Below are 15,088 nucleotides of genomic sequence, written 5' to 3'. Positions count from 1 at the left end.
ATATAGTTTGGATATTAACCCTTTATTAGATATATGATTTGCCAACATTTTCTCCCATTCAGTAGGTTGCCTTTTCATTTTGTTCATGGTTTCCTTTGCTGAGCAGAAGATTTTTCAGTTTGATATAGCCCCACTTGTTTATCTTTGCCTTTTTTGCCTTCGCTTTTGGTGTCAGATTCAGAAAATCATCAGCAAGATCTATGTCAAGGAACTTACTGCCTGTATGCTCTTCTAGAAATTTTTTATGGTTTCAGGTGTTACATTAAAGTCTTAATCCATTGTGAGTTAATTTTTGTGTAGCCTGTGAGACAGTGGTCCAGTTTGATTCTTTCACAATGTGGCTGTCCAGTTTTCCCAACACCATCTATCGAAGAGACTGTCCTTTCCCCATTGTATATTCTTGGCTCTTTTGTCATAAATTAATTAACTGCATATGCATGCATTTATTTCTTGCCTCTGTTTTCCATTGACCTATGCGTCAGTTTTTATGCTAATACCATACTATTTTAATTAGTATAGCTTTGTAATATAGCTTGAAATCGGACCATGATGCCTCCAGCTTTGTTCTTCTTTGTCAGGGTTGCTTTGGCTCTTCAGGGTTGAAATAACTTTTTTTGAGTACAGTTGACACACTATGTTACATTAGTTTCAGGTGTACAACATAGTGATCCACCAAGTTTATACATTATGCTATCTATGTTCACCACGATTGTAGCTACCATCTGTCTCCATATATTGCTATTATAATATCATTGACTATGTTCCTTATGCTGTGCCTTTTAATCCTGTGAGTTATTCATTCCATAACTGGAAGCCTGTATTTCCCTCTGCCCTTGACCTGTTTTGCCCAACCCCCTACACCCCTCCTCACTGGTAGCTGCCAGTTCTCTGTATTTATAGGTCTGATTCTGCTTTTTGTTTGTTGATTCATTTGTTTTTGTTTAGGTTCCACTTATGACTGAAATCATATGGTATTTGTCTTCCTCTGTCTGACTTATACCACTTAGCATAATACGTGCTAGGTCCATCCATATTGTCTCAAATGGCACTATTTCATCCTTTTTATGGCTGCATAATATTCCACTGTGTATATATAACATATCTTCCTTATCTATTCATTTAGGTTGCTTCCATATCATGGCTGTTTTTTGAAAACCTCCACACTGGCTGTACCAGTTTACATTCCCACCAACAGTGTACAAGGGTTCCTTTTCTTCACATGTTATTTCTTATCTTTTTGATTTTAGCCATTCTAGCAGGTGTAAGATGATGTCTCGTTTTGATTTACATTTCCCTGATGATTAGTAATGTTGAGCATCTTTTATGTGTCTGTTGGCCATCTGTATGTCTTCTTGAAAAGACTTTTAGCTGAACTTGTTATGGAGTTTTCTTTGCTTCCAGCATCCAACTCCCCTTCCTAGCTGGAAGAATTCTTCTGCATTGTAGTCTTGTTCAGGGGTCTTACCCCATGTTCCTCATTCCATTCTCTGACAGCCAAGGCATGTGAGCTATGCTTGGCTTATTGGATGCTCCTAAGCAAGACTTTGAATTTCGATTGGGGCAAAGAAAAGGAAATAGTTAGGATTTATTTGCTCCTATTACAGCCCTTCCACTAAAAGATAGTTAGGGAAGCCTAACTGAGCCTGGGTGGCTCAGACAGTTAAGCATCTGGCTCTTGCTTTCGGCTCGGGTCATGGTCTTGTGGTTCGTGGGTTCAGGCCCACATCGGGCTCTGTGCTGATGATGTGGAGCCTGCTTGGGATTCTCTCTCTCACTCTCGCTCTCGCTCTGTGCTCCCCCGCCCCCCCCCCCCCCCCAGAAAATAAATAAATAAATAAATAAATAAAAAGACAGTTAATGCTTTCTTGCTTCTTGACTTAACAGAGCTGCCTTGAATCCTGCCCATTTTCTAAGCCTGTGTTTTTAGGCCTCCCAGTGATTCTGTGAGTACCAGTATCTTTCCAGTGAATCTTCCCTCTTTAAAATTTTTTTACCTGGGGCGCCTGGGTGGCTTAGTTGGTTGAGCGTCCGACTTCAGCTCAGGTCATGATCTCACATTCTGTGAGTTCGAGCCCCGCATCAGGCTCTGTGCTGACAGCTCAGAACCTGGAGCCCGCTTCAGATTCTGTGTCACCCCCTCTCTCTACCCCTGCCCCCTGCTCATGCTCTGTCTCTCTCTCTCTCAAAAATAAATAGAAACATTAAATTTTTTTTTACCTAAGATACAGTCTTTTTTGCTTGCATCCATAAATTGTGATTCCATAGAGAACATTACGACCTCTCTCCTAGGTAATACTAGGTAACAAAGTGTCACCATATTCTTATATTTTGATTCCCATCACCATCACCCATATTATTTTCTTGTATTCCCTTAGAATAGCCCTGTTCCAGATATGTTATATTTTAGAATGAATTATTGTATCTGTCGTATATCTGACACATAGTAGATACCATAAAAATGAGATTGATTTTATACTCACCTTTTAGTTTCTTTACTGAGCTTCATCATCTAGAGTATAATAATGCATTTGGGAAGCACCCTGGTCTCAACAGTGTATTTACAAATCTATAGACATATTTTTACTTTGGTTCCTAATCTTTTTTTATATATACATTTTTTAAAGCATTTATGTATGTATGTATGTATGTATGTATGTATGTGTGTATTTATTGTGAGGGCCGGGGGGGGGAATGAGAGAGAATGGGTATCCCAAGCAGGCTTCACGCTGCAGCACACAGCCCAACACGGGGCTCCATCTCATGAACCGTGAGATCATGACCTGCGACGAAATACAGAGCTAGACACTTAACTGACTGAGCCAGCCAGGCACCCCTCTTTGGTTCCTAATCTGAAGAGTCCTAGTTGTTTAGGCTCCATGCTTTTCCTGTGCATGAAATAAGCTGCTAACTGTATTTCCTCCCTTTGAAGTTTTTATTTAGTCGGGAGCTCTCGTCATGATCCTAGAGTCATGGGTTCAAGCTCTGTGTCAGGCTTTGTGCTGAGCAGAGAGCCTGCTTAAGGTTCTTTCTCTCCCTCTGCCCCTCTCCCTCACTTGCATGTGTGCGCTTGCTCTCTCTCTCTCTCTCTCTCTCTCTCTCAAGCTCTTTCAGAAGGTGGCAGGCAGGCACTTCTGCCAACTCTGCTTGAGCCGACCGTATTACTAAGATGTTTAGGTCTGGAAGCAAACCACACGGGGATAGCATGTGCATCTTTGCAGAATAACATTCACTCTGCCTTTGAGTATGATGGGTGCTTGGCCATCTGTGTGAATTTCTGAGTTGTTAGAAGCAGCTCAGAAACTAAAGATTTATTTATCTCGGTTTCTTCAGACTTCCTTGTGTTATCCTGTTAACAGAATATTGCCCTGACCCTGCAGATGGGCTTTGTTCCCTGTAACACACTCTACCAGCATTCTGTAGGTCATCTTTATCATGTAAACCACGCTTGTAGTTCAGTATATATTAAATCACTTATTTTACAGAAAAGTAATAGCTCGTATTTATTGTGCCCTTATTTACCCAGCAGTGTATTGGGTGCTTTATGCACCTTATTACTTTAATCCATACAACTATAAAGCCTCATTTTTTAGAGGAAGAAACTAAGGCTTAGAAGGATCGGGAACTTGTCCAAAATACATTTAACAAGTAGCAGATTCAGAATTTGAATTTGCAGAGGTGTGCATGCCAGTGGGTATGTTGTTTAGTTTTATTTTGAGTAAAGAGAAATTAAATGATACCTAAATTACTATTCCATGCAAAATATTTAAACACCAGAAACCCAGGCTTTGTGTTTTAAACATCAAGAATGCAATTGATGATTTGCCAGATGGTCAGGTGTTTCTCTATCTGTTTGAGATTTAGATAAAACTGACCCAGTTCTCAAAAGTCAAGCTGAAAAAACAAAATCAGTTACTTCCTGTTAAAAGCCTAATGAAAACTAACCTTTTTGCTCACTTATAACATTGTGAGAAATGATGTAATTGATCTCTTGCAGAAGAGAAGAGAAGAGAGCACTAGACTAAAGGAGGAGGGGAACGCGCAGTTTAAGAAAGGAGGTAAGGTCGGGTGCCTGGGTGGCTCAGTCGGTTAAGAATCTGACTCTTGGTTTTGGTTCAGGTCATGATCTCACAGTTCATGGGATTGAGCCCTGTGTTGGGCTCTGCACTGATAGCACAGAGCTTCCTTTGGATTTTCTCAACCCCCTCCCTCTTTCTCCTTTTCAAAATAAATAATAAACATTTAAAAAAAAAAAAAAAAAAAAGGAGGTAAGGCACCAATGTCTAATCATTTGCATCCTCATTCTGTTTTAGAGTGTGAAGAAACACCAGAGAACATTTGGGAACAACTAGCAGACCTAAACTAACAATACAGTGTTGCTTCCCAGCACCTTGAAATTGTGTTTTTCACCAGGTCCAGATCATTCTCACCTGATGGTGATCAATTACCACATGTCTCTTGGCACAGGCATACTTTTTCTTTTCTGTAATCCACTATAGATCTAAAAGTTAGGAGGGCAGACTCTTCAAGTGATGCATTGGAAAACTATCCTGCAAGGTTAAAAGGCTGCTGTCTTCATTAATGTAAAAACAGGATCCCTGTTCCTCAGTTGTAATGATGCTGTAAAAACTGGCCCCGTGGTTCCAGTGTGGCCTAGGGAAGTATTTTGCTCATACTTTGGCTGGTCTTTCATGTGCCCTTTTCTTTGGCTGCCTTAAGTAGAGAGATGTTCTCCATTTCCTTCTGCATTTTTTACATTTGCTTAGGAATAACTTGGGTTCATTCGGATATTTTGGGGGAACTATGTGATCTTACAGTAGTATTCTATCACATATGTAAAATGTGTATGCTTTAGAAAACTAGGAGTAGTAACATTTTCCTCTCTAGTTATTTTTAAAGTTAATTTTTTTTCTTTCTGTTTAGTCATCATCACTTTTTTTTTCCTAAGAGAACTAATGTTTCTGATTTTGAAAGCATATCTCTTTGTATTTTAGTGTTAAATATTTCCAACCTGAGAAAGGAGTGAACAGGCAATTTTCTTTTAGTGCCCTGACCATGTAATTCTGTGCATAGCAGTGAATAAGTAAATTTATCATCATTTTCTCTTTAGGTCTTTAGTCAACCACTGATTTTTACATTGTTGCTTTTAGATCCATAAAATGTGTCTCCAAGCATTTCAGAGAAGCAGTTTTGGCTGGTGACTCCCATAAAAGCATAATATCTTTAATGAAAATACATACAGAGAATTTTTTTTATCTTAAGCCATTAATCCCAACTTTAGTCTCTTTCATCTGTCCAGTTCTCTAATCCCCTTTCAACATTCCTTACTAAATGGGTAAGCCAAATGAAAGTTAAACATACAAAACATTCTGTTTGAGACTTTTGTGAATGGAAAGCTATGCATTCTGAGATACTATGGCATACAATAATAGCAGGGACAAAATCTTAATGACCTCTTTTACCTTATCTTCAGATTATATAGAAGCTGAGAGTTCTTACAGTCAAGCCCTTCAGATGTGCCCATCCTGCTACCAGAAAGACAGGTCTATTCTGTTTTCAAATAGAGCTGCTGCAAGGATGAAACAGGTATGTGTTTTTAACCCTTTTTTTTTCTTTTTTCTTTTTAAAAGTTTTTATTTATTTATTTTGGGAGAGAGAGCATATGCACACAAGGATGGGGCAGAGAGAAGGAAAGAGAATGCCAAGCAGGCACTGCACTATCAGTGTGGAGCCCGACCCAGCATGGGGCTCGAACTCAGTAACCATGAGATCATGACTTGAATCGAGATAAAGAGTTGGACACTTAACCAACTGAGCCCCCCAGCTGCCCCCTGACCATTTCTTTTTAAGAAGTACATGAACTTGCAGTGTTTCATAGGATAGCTTTTGTTCCGAAACTAGCATGAGGGCTACAACTCTTGATCTCAGGGTTGTGAGTTCGAACCCCACCTTGGATGGAGAGATTACTTAAAAATAAAATCTTTAAAAAAAAAAAAAGAACAACTAGCACAGGGGCTTAAAGTTGCCTCCCTTGTCCTGCCCATGTATTTCCCTGATGTAAAGGGCACAGGGAAGATAGAAAAGTATCTGGGAGTGCCTGGGAGGCTCAGTCAGTTGAGCATCCGACTCTTGATTTCGGTTCAGGTCATGATCTCATGGTCATGGGATCGAGCCACGTGTCCAGCTCTATGCTTAGCATGGAGCCTGCTTGGGTTTCTCTCTCCCCCTTTCTGCCCCTCCCCTGCTCCCATGTGTTCATTCTCTCTCTCTCTCTCTCCCTCCCTCCCTCCCTCCCTCCCTCCCTCTCCCTCTCTCTCAAAATAAATGTTTTTGTTTGTTTAAAGGAAAAAACTTGAGTCAGATTACTCTTAACATTCCTTGTTGGAGAGGTTGATCAAATGCTTTCATGGGAGGAACACTGACAAATTCTGCATCAAGCAAAAAACCAAGTAATATATATCCTGGAATAGCTGCAGCTGTTTATTTTAGGCCTCTGGAATTCTAGATAAAGACTCAAAGGGACAGGGAAACACTGATTAAAACTCTAGACTTCAAAATGCTTATTCCTAGGATTCTGATTTTCTGTCAAAAGTATGGACACAGGCAGAAATCCAACAGTTAAGATGAGAGGCCCCTAAAGTGTAAAGTAAGTGTCCGGGAAAGTTCAAATGCATTTTGTATCTCCCAACGGTTTGAGAACTTCGAACCACAAGAGTGTAGAGAAGAGTACAGTTGTATTTGTTTTGTGTTATATTGGTATTAAAAGTTAGATTTCTTGTTGATTTATCTGCTATTCCTGTTTAGTCAACATAGTCTATTTTAGTGGATTGAAATGATGTGAGAGTTTTGAAAAAAGCCATACCAATTATTTAAAATTCTGGCTATTTATATCCAAAGCTCAAAGAGTGGGTTATTTAGCATACCTTTAAGCAACCACAAAACATGGTCAGGATTGGCTTAAGTAGTTTTTTGTTTGTTTAGATCAGGTATCTATGTCACTTTATCTTGTTGCCAGAAATTCTCCAGTACCTCTACCAAAGTCACTTCGGATGAGTAAGGGTGTTTTTTTTTTTTTTTTTAAGGGGGTAGGGTGGGGATTATTTCAGTAATTAGACATGAAAAAAGGTGAGGGGGTTTTGGTATGTTTAAACCTGTATGTTTGATTAGTGGATTCAATTTCCAAGGTGAAGTGTTTTTAGAGTGATTCATGTGGCATGGGAAAAGAAAGAATTCTAGAGTACGCAGACATTTTTTGTTCGAAGAAACAAAATAATTTAGTTTACTTAGAACAATATTCATTCATATATTTCTACCATTGACCTGAATTCACACCTAACAGTTTTTACGCTTAGCTGGAAAAATCTTTTGCTTTTGCTTTTGCTTCCTGGAGACATCTTGCCACATTCTCAGACTGGAAATTGTCATTGTGAAATGACATCAGGGTTATCTTGAATTTCAGAGAAAAGGCATCATACCCATTTGGCTCCTGAGATTTGGAATTCTTTGTTTCCACAGTTGCCAAGTTACTAATACTGCCTACGTTGAACTAGTATCATTGACCAGGTTCTTGGAATTAGGAAAAGGTATGGTCTTGCTAGTCTTTTGTCTGTCACATCTGAGAAGAACTCAAAAGAGAGTTGTTCTGTGACTGTTTCCTGTACAAGGGATAGCTTTGTTAGCACAGTTGTTTATTCTTTTAAGTTGTACTCTTAATATTTTACGATTCTAAAATTAGAAACATGAAAACTTCCAGGATTAATGCACTGGAAGTGATATAAGGAGCATATTCTGAGTTTTTCAAGAAGTGGTGGGTTAACTGCTTTTAGGATTTCTGAAAGGTAGGCTCACCATCCCTGACTGAACAACACTGACCAGGCTTTACATTTCACATCTGGTGAGTAAAGGCCAACTGGAGTTAGGGCAGAGTTTCAGCTCTAGGCCTGGCTACACAAGAGCAGACAAAGCCCTAAATTTTTAAAACTGTCCTTATATACAATGTGGTGTGTGTGTGTGTGTGTGTGTGTGTGTGTGTGTGTGACTTATGTAAGTTATGAAACGATGGCAAATAGGTTCTGAGTTTTTAATTGCATGGCACTTAAAACAAAATTTTTTTTTAATGTATATTTTATTTTTGAGAGAGACAGAGACAAATTGTGATTGGAGGAGGGGCAAAGAGATGGAGACACAGAATCTGAAATAGGCTCCAGGCTCTGAGCTGTCAGCACAGAGCCCCATGTGGGGCCTGAACCCACAAACCGTGAGATCGTGATCTGAAGTCAGATGCTTAACTGACTAAGCTACCCAGGCACCCCTAATACACAGCACCTTGGACTGCCACTCTTAGCAGCAGACAATACCTGAGTGCCCTGAGGTGTTAGTAGACTATAAGCCTCAAACAAAGGATTCCAGAGTAAAATGCCATAATTCCTTGATCTGCAGGGGCTGGTTATTGATAAGATGCATTGCCACTTAGCGGTTTTTTAGGGGCACAAAGAATACCACCACCACCAATATACACATAAGTTGTAAAGATTTACTCCTATTTTAGAAACTTTAAAATATGAAATTGTAGGGGCGCCTGGATGGCTCAGTTGGTTAAGCGTCCGACTTCAGCTCAGGTCATGATCTCACAGTCTGTGAGTTCGAGCCCCGCGTCGGGCTCTGTGCTGAGCCTGGAGCCTGCTTCAGATTCTGTGTCTCCCTCTCTCTCTGCCCCTCCCCTGCTCATGTTCTGTCTCCCTTTGTCTCAAAAAAAAAATAAAAACATTAAAAAAAATTTTTTTTAAGGAGTGCCTGGGTGGCTCAGTCGATTGAGCTTCCGACTTCAATTCAGGTCATGATCTCACAGTCTGTGAGTTCGAGCCCTGCGTTGGGCTCTGTGCTGATGGCTCGGAGCCTGGAGCCTGCTTCGGATTCTGTGTCTCCCTCTCTCTCTGCCCCTAACCCACTCACAGCCTGTCTCTGTCTCTCTCAAAAATAAAGAAACATTTAAGATTAAAAAAAAAGAATTTAATATGAAATTGTGTGTTTTAGATTTATGCAAATATGGTGAGTTAGGGAAATACTGACTTACACAAAAGTATACAGATATCTTTACTACGGGACTTCATAGAGCTTTTAATATGTAAATTGTTACGATGAACATTGGAAGAGAGATAATATAGTTAGTGACTCCCAGATGACTCTGAAACCTTTTTTGTTTGTTGTGGGTAAAATGCAAAATAACATAAAACTGACCATTTTAACCATTTTAAACTGTACAATTCAGTATGATTAAATATATACACAACATTATGTAACCATCACCACTGTCTGGTTCCAGAACTTTTTTGTGACCCCAAAAGGAAATCCTGTACCGATTAGGCAGTCACTCCCCACTCCTGGAATTGTTTTTGACTGAATTCTGAAACCCAGTTTGATAGACATTGCTCTGAAATATTGTGTAAAATATTTAGTGTTTTCTCCAATAGCCATTATAGGAAGTATTGAACATTTATTTGAATTAAAATTTCTGAGGGGCGCCTGGGTGGCGCAGTTGGTTAAGCGTCTGACTTCAGCCAGGTCACGATCTCGCGGTCCGTGGGTTCGAGCCCCGCGTCGGGCTCTGGGCTGATGGCTCAGAGCCTGGAGCCTGTTTCCGATTCTGTGTCTCCCTCTCTCTCTGCCCCTCCCCCGTTCATGCTCTGTCTCTCTCTGTCCCAAAAATAAATAAACGTTGAAAAAAAAAAAAATTAAAAAAAAAAAATGAATTAAAATTTCTGAAATATTGTAGAAAACTTCTGATTTGGGGAAAATAGACATTGCTTGAAGAGTTAAATAGGTTAGTGTCAGAGCTGGATTTCCAGTCTAGTTCTTTTGACATCCAGTGTTCTTTCCACTATGCCATTCTTCTAGATTCAGCAAGTTTAATTAGATATCTTATTTCATGCATTGTTTTGTATTTTTATTTCATCAGTGGATAAATTAAGATTTATAACCGAGACTAATGATAAGCCACAGTGTGTGTCCATAATGCATACTTTCTGGAAGATACCACTTTGGGTGTGAGAATACAACAGCTAGCCAAAGAGGAGGGTTATTAATAGTTATTCATATATCAATCATTTGCCCTGCTCATTGATCACAACCTTTTCTCAATATCAGCATTCTAATGTGAAGTGCCTTGCAAATATAATAGGTCAATTGCAACAATCTTTAAAGGTGTTAGGAAGAAACTATGAATAATTTGTTGCTAGAAGGCTTTTACATCAGAGCTGTCACCATTAGTTTGAATTTTAGCTTGGAAATATCATGCATGTTTTCATGTGATGTCTTTGAAGAGTATTGTGCATCTCCACAACCAGTTATTAATGATCAGTGTATGTTATTGACTCTTTGAACTATTAAGATAGAACTAGAGTGACACATATTAATGTTTTGTTTCCTTTTAGGACAAGAAAGAGATGGCCATCAGTGACTGCAACAAAGGTAAACTTTTTAGTCTTGTTGTATGTTAACATATGAGAGCATTAATTACCTCAGCTGAACAAATAGAGTCAGTCAGATATGTGTAGTTGACCCTTGAACAACACAGGTTTGAACTGCATGGGTCTACTTATACGTGGAGTTTTTTCAATAAATACATTAAAGTGCTCTATATGTATTTTCTCTTATGATATCTTAATATTTTTTTCTGTTTAGCTTTCCATTGCTATGAGAATACAGTATATAACATATATACATAGTATGTGTTAATCATCTGTTACTGGTAAGGCTTCTGGTAAACAGGTCAGCACCCCTGACCCCCACGTTGTTCAAAGGTCAACTGTACTTGTACATGTGTGTACCCTTATTCTGGAACCTTTAAAAGAAGAAGCTTTATAGTTCAGCCTTCTTGGAGGTACTGTATAACAGTCACCTTAGTATACATGCTTTTGAATAGATAGTTCTGTCAGTTTATCCTGTGTTAGTAAATATGTGAAGAAAAATTCAAAGCTACCTTGGCAACAGAAACCCATGGAACAGGATTCACTTCTGTAGTGTCTGAATTACTTTCTGAGGAGATTGAAATTGAAGATTTTAACTGCTGCTAGGGCATCTGGATCTGTGTATTTGTGGAGAGAGAAGCAGCACAGTGAGGGGCAGCTTCTATTGGGGAACTGGTACTCTTTTCACTTGTAATAATTCCTCCAAATCTACTTGCCATCATTTTAATTACATTTTCAGATTCTACACAGTGAACCGAGACTTTACTGTCTGCTACCTGAGTTCCATTATGGTCTTTTCATCTCACCAACATATAGACACACTCCCAGCCATAGGATCACTATTGGGTTGTTGGTTGGTTGGTTGGTTGGTTGGTTTTTGTTTTTGTTTCAAAAATTTCCTAATAGTCCAGACAGTTGGTTTGGAGAATACACATGATCACTTTTCCTTGCATCCTACTACTCTCATGAATTTCTAGGTAATTAATAATTTGGGAAATTTTTTCAGTTTTCCATATTTGGATAGTATTTTCTTTTAGAGAATTGAAGAGTTAGAAGGAAGCTTGTATGTTATCTAGTCCCACTCATGCTCAGCATGAACTCCTCTCTTTTTTTTCTTCACATTAATTAATCACCTTCTTTACTGGCTTTCTTTTCTTTATGCTTAGTATTTCTGTATACTTAGTATTTCCTTCTTAATGTACTGAAGGAAAGTGTTACTACTTTGAATCTAGCAAAGTACTTTCGATCTATTACTGTGTTGGGCTAGAACTAATTCTGAATATACTGTTTTGTTTGGAGGAAGGTATTTAACCTTAATTTGTGTGAGATGTGTGGGTTAGAAGAATTTAAATTAGGAACAGTTTGCTGATGTTCAGATCTCCTTTTTCTGTAACCACTCCACCTTTCAAATGGCTGGCTTCCCTCAGATATTCCCTTTTCGTAGTCTTTGAGCACTCTCTGAAGTTACCTTATTTTCCTCCCTTCACTGATCTACTAGAATAGCTTAAAGCTTCATGTGAAGGATCTTGTCTGCTTGTTTACCACTATACTCTAGAGATAATACTACATGAAGTACATATATTTGTTACTAAAGAAATAGTTACTAAAAGCATGAATGAGTAAAAGTTGAGTATATTACTTGAAGAGAAAAAAGTTCTAGAGCCATGACATTGCTTTCTAACAGAAAAAGAAACAAACGAATAGGAGAAAGACAGTATATAGTTGATCCAAAACATGGGCAGAGGATTTTTCAAAGGGCAATTGTTGTTGGATAAAGGAAAGGGTGTTATGGGGCACCTGGGTGGCACAGTTGGTTGAGCGTCCGACTTCAGCTCAGGTCATGATCTCACAGCTTGTGAGTTGGAGCCCCATGTTGAACTCTGTGCTGACAGCTCGGAGCCTGGAGCCTGCTTCGGATTCTGTGTCTCCCTCTCTCTCTGCCCCTAACCCACTCACATTCTGTCTCTGTCTCTCTCAAAAATAAACATTTAAAAAAAATTAAGAAAAAAAAAAAGGGTGTTATGCACCAGTGACCTAAAGGTGTTGGAACACAAGTTTGAAGGAACAATGGGGGTTTAGCTAAACATGTAGCCTCAGTAGTTAAGGCATAACCTCAGTCATTGAGGCCTAGAAAAAAGGATCATAGCAGAATCTGCCACCAAACTGTTCCTTCAACTCTTTCATTTGTACCTTCAGATTCTTGTTCACTTTGGCACTGTGCACATGGGCTCTGTGTTCTGGCCTGTTGTGAACTAGATGAAGGACAAGTGTGTGAAAACAGGACTTTGGGTATAGACCAGGGTTTAGTAAACTATAATCATCAAGCCAAATCCAGCCTGCCACCTGCGTGTGTACAGCCCATGAGCTAAGAATGGCTTTTACATTCTTAAGTGGTTAGAAATCAGAAGGGAAATATTTTGTGATATATGAAAATTATGAAATGCAAATTTCAATGTCCATAAACAAAGGTTTATGGGAACACAGCCATCTATTTATTTATAATAAATATATTTATACATTGTCGTTTCTTTTGTACTACAGTCACAGAGTTGAATAGTTGCAAAAGAGATGGTCTGTCCCATAGAGCCTGAGATATTTACTGTCTTGCCCTTTATAAGAAAAAGTTTGCCTGTGCCAGGTGTAGCCTTTGACAAATGATTCTTCCTTTTAGACCTTCAGAGGATGGTTAATAAAGAAACATGATATAGCTGAGGATGTGCAGGCCCTTTTTCCTCATGGTAACAAAGATTTCTTCTCTTTTTACAGCTATTCAGTTAAACCCCAGCTATATCAGGGCAATATTGAGGAGAGCGGAGTTGTATGAGAAGACTGATAAGCTAGATGAAGCCCTGGAGGACTATAAATCCATATTAGAAAAAGATCCATCAATACATCAAGCAAGAGAAGCTTGCATGGTAAACCAATTTTTTTTATTTATTTTATTTATTTTGAGAGAGAGATAGCAAGTGGGGGAGGGACAGAGAGGGAGGGAGAGAGAGGGAATCCCAGGCAGGCTCTGTGCTGTCAGCGCAGAGCCCAGTGCGGGGTTCAAACTCACGAACCATGAGATCATGACCTGAGCCAAAGTCAGGAGTCAGACGCTTAAGTGACTGAGCCACCCAGGTATCCTGGTAAACCTAATTTTTTTAAGTGTTTTTTTTTTTTCTGTTCCATGTATTGCTACTCACTGAATCTTAAATAATCCTTTGGGACCCAACTACGTTCTGTTTTTTATATATTTATATTATAATTTTTTTTTCACACTTTTGTCATTTTATTCACCAATCACAAATACGGTCTAAGGAGTCAAAGTGATCACGAATAATGGACTAGCACCTGGAAGAAAATATATGGGAGATCTAACTTTGTGACCATATGCCATTTAATCCCCATTCTGTTCATCTGTAGAGTTAATAAGAACTCAGTTTCATTGTTGGACTAGGCAGATCTTGTCCACTGTAGTTGTACAGTTTAGTCCAAAATGAATCTTAGTGTTATAGATCATAAACTCTGGTTTTCTGTCCATCTTTTTCAGTCACCGAGTTTCTAGTTATTATATGGCCAGCATGTTTCCAATTAAATATATTCCAAATTAGCCTCCTTATCTTTCTTAAAATGACTCTTATTCTTGTCCATGGCACCGTAGATCCTTTTGCTTCTAATAAACATCACAGTATTTTTAGGTCAGTTGTCAATTAGCTACATATTACTGGAGTTGTCCCCTTAAAAATAACCTTGGATCTGTGCCTTTACCTTTAGCACTGCTCTTGGTCTCTAATGTGCAGAGCAGTACACCCTCTAACACACGTGCTGCAGAGTTGGATGTGTCTGTATTATCGCCCTCCCAGATAACAGATGTTCAGATACGTTTGAGAAACACTGACTTCATTAAACAGTCTTCTTCGCTGCCAAACTTCCCAGCTGGCCATGAGGACAGAGAGGTCTGTCGTGTGCACCAGCACACAGCACAGGTTACAGGCCTCCAGGAGATGAGACGGCGGGGACGTTTTTTTCATTGAAGGCAGCATTTTAAAATGGAAAGGTTTAGATGAAAATCTAAGTCAGACCCCTCTTAAAAATTGGGAGGTGTGGACATACTGGATCTTTCTTGAATTCCTGTGTCTTGGCATTCGGCTGGAACTCTTCAGTTCCTTGCTGACTATGCTGCTCTCTATTGCCTTACACTGATTGATTTCCTAGGTTACATTTCCTGTCTGGATGCTTGAGAGCATTTGAGCAGGGCCCCGCCATGTAGGACTTCCCACTCATTTCACGAGATCATTATTCCACCAAGCAGACCTGAGAGATGTTGACCGGTCTCCCTGCATTAATGTCCTAGGTGGTTTGGGTTTTGTTTTGCTTTGTGTTTTTGCACCCTCGAGATGAATTCCTTCAGTAATAACAAATTTTTTATTTATCTAAAAATGGAGCAATGAGAAAAAGACTGATTCGGATCATTAAATACATAAGTAAATTTGACACCAGTTTTAGTGCTTTATGTGACTTTTGACATCTCTGGTGGTAGTATTGACTTAATTTGACATGGAGAAAAGGAATAGAGTTCTTAAAATCTTGGCTAAATTCTTGGTAGCCTTTATCCTTGGCAAATTAGGTTTAAACCGTTT

At 39.1% G+C, this 15,088-nt stretch overlaps 1 protein-coding gene across 2 annotated transcripts in view; it reads left to right on the top strand.

Moving 5' to 3' along the window:
* Positions 1 to 15,088, top strand: part of TTC1 (tetratricopeptide repeat domain 1) — a 46,544-nt gene that overhangs the window by 22,343 nt on the left and 9,113 nt on the right. For both annotated transcript variants that reach the window (XM_047848973.1, XM_047848964.1), the window contains exons 3-6: positions 3,995 to 4,055; positions 5,471 to 5,583; positions 10,428 to 10,464; positions 13,230 to 13,378. In XM_047848973.1, coding sequence (XP_047704929.1) covers positions 3,995 to 4,055; positions 5,471 to 5,583; positions 10,428 to 10,464; positions 13,230 to 13,378 — 360 coding nt within the window. The remainder of the gene's footprint in view (positions 1 to 3,994; positions 4,056 to 5,470; positions 5,584 to 10,427; positions 10,465 to 13,229; positions 13,379 to 15,088) is intronic.

Source organism: Prionailurus viverrinus, chromosome A1 (genome assembly GCF_022837055.1).
Source record: "Prionailurus viverrinus isolate Anna chromosome A1, UM_Priviv_1.0, whole genome shotgun sequence".
NCBI lineage: Eukaryota > Metazoa > Chordata > Mammalia > Carnivora > Felidae > Prionailurus > Prionailurus viverrinus.
Note: the sequence above shows the minus strand (reverse complement) of the source record. Positions and strands in the feature narration are given on the sequence as shown.